This window comes from Acanthochromis polyacanthus, chromosome 2 (genome assembly GCF_021347895.1).
Source record: "Acanthochromis polyacanthus isolate Apoly-LR-REF ecotype Palm Island chromosome 2, KAUST_Apoly_ChrSc, whole genome shotgun sequence".
In the NCBI taxonomy this organism is placed as follows: Eukaryota; Metazoa; Chordata; class Actinopteri; family Pomacentridae; genus Acanthochromis; species Acanthochromis polyacanthus.
Window position 1 is genome coordinate 39,485,762 of NC_067114.1, and position 4,658 is coordinate 39,490,419.

The following is a 4,658-nucleotide window of genomic DNA, read 5'->3' on the forward strand; positions in this document are numbered from 1 at the left end:
GGATAAAGCCAGCCTCAGTGAGATTTTAGTCTTTTTTCATTTAAAAAAATGGCCAATTGATCATAAAAATAGTTGGAATTTAGTTTAATAATTTAACCTAATCCATTGATTGTGTTTTGACAGCAAAAAGTGTGTGTGTGTGTGTGTGTGTGTGTGTGTGTGTGTGTGGGGGGGGGGGGGGGGGGGGGGAGTCAGCAGCTGTAATAAAATAAATTGCATTTGATGGCTGGAATAATATTTATTTTTGTTCCCTAGTGCAAAAAGTGTGACAGGAAACCCTTGGCTTTGTGCTCTGTTTAACACTTCAAATTTAAAAGGAGGCGGGAAACAGATTTTCTACAACCATAAAAGGTAAACATCAATATCAGACTTTATTTATTTATTTTATAGTACAGTAATAGTACACAAAGGGTAAGCGGGGCTGAGAAAATTCAGCCATGTTTCTTTTTAATATATTACTTCTATAAATTAAGTGGTTTTTCAGCAGAATGGCCCCGGTTTCTTAAAGTCATTCCAAACCCAGACTCGATCAGTGCCTGGATCAGTGGTGGTCACTACTATCCTAGAATAAGCGCAGCGGTTGTACGGCACAGGAATCACACTGAAGTCGTTCCAGTTTGGTGAGCTGGTCAGAGGGATGCCCAGGTGCTGCATGCATAATCCCAAATGCACATCTTCAATGTAAACAGGTTTCACATGCCTGGAAGCTTCTATCAGCTTCTTAGGGAGGTCCAAAGACAAGACGTAGCCCAGACCCAGAGCATAGCGAGGGTAGTAGGACTCAGGATAAAGCTCCTCAGGAAGGAACCACTTGGACGTTGGGTCTCTCAGGACTTGAGCTCCTTCCACCACCAGTCCGGTCATGTAGTTGGTCTTCGGAGCGTTCAGGAGCATGCTGATCAGCTTGGGCACATTTAGGAACGTATCCGAGTCAACCTTCATGGCGTACGAGGTGCCAGAGCAGTGAGTGTTCAGCCACTCCACCATCACCATGGTCTTGATGGTGAGGTTCTTGTAGCAGTCGAGGAAGTCGGCCTGGAGCAGGTCGTGATGCTCTTTGCTCTCCTGCAGCAGCCAATCCTTGTGCTGCTCGTCTCCGGCCTGCAGCCCCAAAATAAAAAAAAGGCTCACCGCTTGGCCAGACACCGACCTCTCGCTTCCCCATGTGCTCCGGATGACATCTCGGTGCTGCCGGTTGAGAGGAGCCACGGGAACCATGAGGACCACGAACGGCTTCTCCTGCTCACATTTCTGAGGCTCATTTATGGTGAAGTGGTACTCGTGAGGGTACTCCACCAAGTAGGGTCCAGGAGAAACGTAAGGAACCGGTATTGGCTCCACTGACGCAGCAGAAATGAGGCTTTGTGCAGTCGTGTCTGCCTCCTGTGTTGATGTAGATAAATTGGCGGCTGAAGCATTAACTGGCTCAACTGTAGATCTGCTGTGGCTGGTATCAGTCCTGATCTGTGGGACTTTATTTTCACCTTTTAATCGACTCCACCATGCTGGCGAGGAATTCTGCATCCACAATTTGGGGTTCCAGTTGGGCGCTATGCTATTTATGTCTGTTCTATAGAAAAAGAAAATTGCCCCAAACACTAGAATAACGAAGATCAAGTGGTGCCGACATCTCCTGCTGTCCGCTGGTTTCCCACCATTCACCGTTTCCTGCCTGAGATGGAAGATAAGGCAGTGAGATGATGTGTTTTTGCTTTCAACTAAAATAATTAATTCGACTAAAAAAAAAAAAAAAAAAACAAGTCAAAAAAATGCTCTTAAATCCCATGGCCTGGAAACTTTAAGGGTTACTTCACAAACATAAACCCTATAAACACTAAAACCTGCCAGTAGGTTTAAAAGGCATGCCATCTTTAAAAACGAACAAAAAGAAATTTTCAACCTAACATTGGTCTTTTAACACTTAACATGTCATTCCATTACAAAATTTAACCAAATCTGAGCATAAAACCGTTTGTACCCGATTGTGCTAACAAAAGGTGAAAATTCTGCATTTATCAGTCAGAAACTAAAAAAAAAAAAAGAGAGAGAGAGAGAGAGAGAGAGAGAAAAGTGCGATTTTCAATCTTACATTGGTTCTTTAAACATCTGTAAAGTCACCGTCCATCAGAAAATGTAACCAAATCCAAGCTTAAAATTGTTCGGCGTTTTAATAAAATTACTTTATATAGCCCGTTTCTAAAAACGGCTGGAAGAATACTGTTTGCACTGGATTCTACCCCAAAAAGTAACAATTCTGCAGTCTTAGTCAAACTGTGAAGACATGATTGACTCAGCTTTGACCAACTGTCAGGTGACAAAAACACATTTTTCGGTTGAACTCCAGGCTGTGTCTACACTGAGCAGATAAACAAATTACCAAAAAATTAAAAATGTAATTAGTAAGATATCAATAGGTAGAGACACCTTTTTCTTCCAATATTGGTAAATAAATGAAGGATCTTGGCAAAATAAGGTACATGCTGATTCCAGGTTTTTCGGTTTTTCTAAAAGAAAGTAATCAAAGACATGAAACTTTTATATTATTATTATTTTAAATTATGGCATTATAGTTGTGTCATATTGCACAGAAGACATTTCTGAGCTCTCGCTACTTCTATCCATGATTGTGCTGTTTCTACAGAGGTGCAGGACTTTATATTGTAGTAAAACATTAGCCTATGGTGACTAAAAATGTGACAGCCCACCAACTGCTTCGAGTTCAGAGGGTAAAAAAAACAAACACAATTCAGATGTAAAATGGTAAATGGTTGCATTTTATCCAAAGCGCTTTACATGATACGTCACATTCACATTCATACACTGATGGTGGAAGCTGCCATGCAAGGCGCTAAGCACGACCCACCAGGAGCAATTAGGGGATCAGTGTCTTGCTCAGGGACACCTCGACATGAACACGACAGGCCAGGGGATCGAACCGGTAAACCTTCAGTTACAAGACTGGCCACTCTACCCACCGAGCTATGCCACCCCAATCCCTTTAATTTCTGTCTACAGCACCTAGCTTTTCTGTTCCTTGTGTGATAGAATTTCAGCAGAAATGCAAAACAACATTTAAAACATACCTTAGATCACCCTTGAGGAAGCCACTTTCCAGCATGTTGACGCCCTGCCGTCTATAGATGCCAGGTTTTGTCCTTTCTCATATGTAACAGCAGAAAAATGACAAGATGTTGCTTGTCAGTAAAATTCATGACAGAGGCTTCAGGTGTTCAGCGGCATCCAGGTGTGAGTCTCATCTGCTCGTTATCACAGCGAGGAGCAGCCTCGCATTAAAACAAGCTTTAAACCCTGGATCCTGCTGCCTCTCTGCTCCACAGTCTATAGTAACCTTGCAACTGTGAGCCTCCTCTTACCTATGGGAGAGCCACACCTTAGTTTGCTTGACACCCTGGGTTGTTTTGCCTCAAAGCCAATGAATAGCTAGAAATCCTCTGGAGACTCTGGGCCCACCTCTTCTGACCTCATGCGTGACGTTGCAATTAGTGTGTGTGTGTGAAAGCAGAAATGTCTCATTACATTTCTTTTTTTTTCTACTGCACAACCGTTCGGTGGGTTGTTGGACTTGAACTGAGGAGCTGTTTCATCACCTCTACGCCTCCACAGGAGATAAAATTCCCAAGATTAGTCGTTAGAAAACACCAAGGTCCCTTATGTCAGGGAACATATGTAAGAATTATCTGCAAAATGTGTTTGAACCTTTAAAGCTTAAAATGTTTGTATACTAAATACTGAAAAAATGGTAGCATATATACTTTTATTTCAGTGTCAGCATTTGTGTGACAGTTTAGCTCTTTATAGTTAAGTCAAGCAACCATTATTAATTTACAGCTTAGCAGTGCTATTTAAATATGATTATTATAAGATTTGGATTGTAAATTTGTCTGCTAAGTTTAACTATTTAGGGTACGAGTACATTTTAATTTTAATTATGTAAATTTATCTGAAAAGCTTTAATCTTATAGTCAAGACCCGACAAATTTACCGAATATCAATATTAAGGTTAAAATGAAACAATATTACAAACACACCTCTCTCTCTCTGTGTCTCTCTCTCTGTCTCACAATATTCTATATAGCCTAATACAAATTTACCTGAATAATATAAATGTTAAAGTTAAAGCCCCACAATGTTATATATATAATAAAAACTGTAATCCTGTATTTAGACTCTTGACTATTATCAGCCAATTTAACTTTAATTTTCCATATTACAGCTTAAACCCAGATAGCAAACTATGGGTGAATCAATGTTGAATCTATGTTGAGACCTAACGTCGAAATTATACAGAAAGCGCAAGGTTGATAAAATGTTGAGTCAACGTTTGCTTTTCAACCATAAATCACACTTTACCCAGATAGCAAAAGATGTTAAATCAATGTTGAATTAGGGTTAAGAAGGTTGAATTTTGGTTACGGTTGAAGACTGATGGTTGGATCAACGTTGATTCAACAACATTTTGTCAACATTGAAGTTTGTGTTTAAAAGATGCCATTGAATCTACATTGTATTTTGGTTTAATTAAAATGTTTGACGGGTCAATGTTTAATTAATGTTGAATCTATGTTTGCAAACATGTAATCTATGTAAGCAAACGTTGACTCAACATTTTATCAACCTTGCAGTTTCTGTATAATTTC

General features: G+C 40.1%; 1 protein-coding gene across 1 annotated transcript; it reads right to left on the reverse strand.

The window, feature by feature from the left end:
* Positions 1 to 347: 347 nt before the first annotated feature.
* LOC110958866 (beta-1,3-galactosyltransferase 1) lies at positions 348 to 3,324 on the reverse strand. The gene is made up of 2 exons (XM_022205580.2): positions 3,084 to 3,324; positions 348 to 1,672 (listed from the first exon to the last, which is right to left on the reverse strand). Exons 1-2 carry the CDS (start codon positions 3,116 to 3,118, stop codon positions 481 to 483), a joined length of 1,227 nt encoding a protein of 408 aa, XP_022061272.2. The 5' UTR covers positions 3,119 to 3,324; the 3' UTR covers positions 348 to 480.
* Positions 3,325 to 4,658: the final 1,334 nt, after the last annotated feature.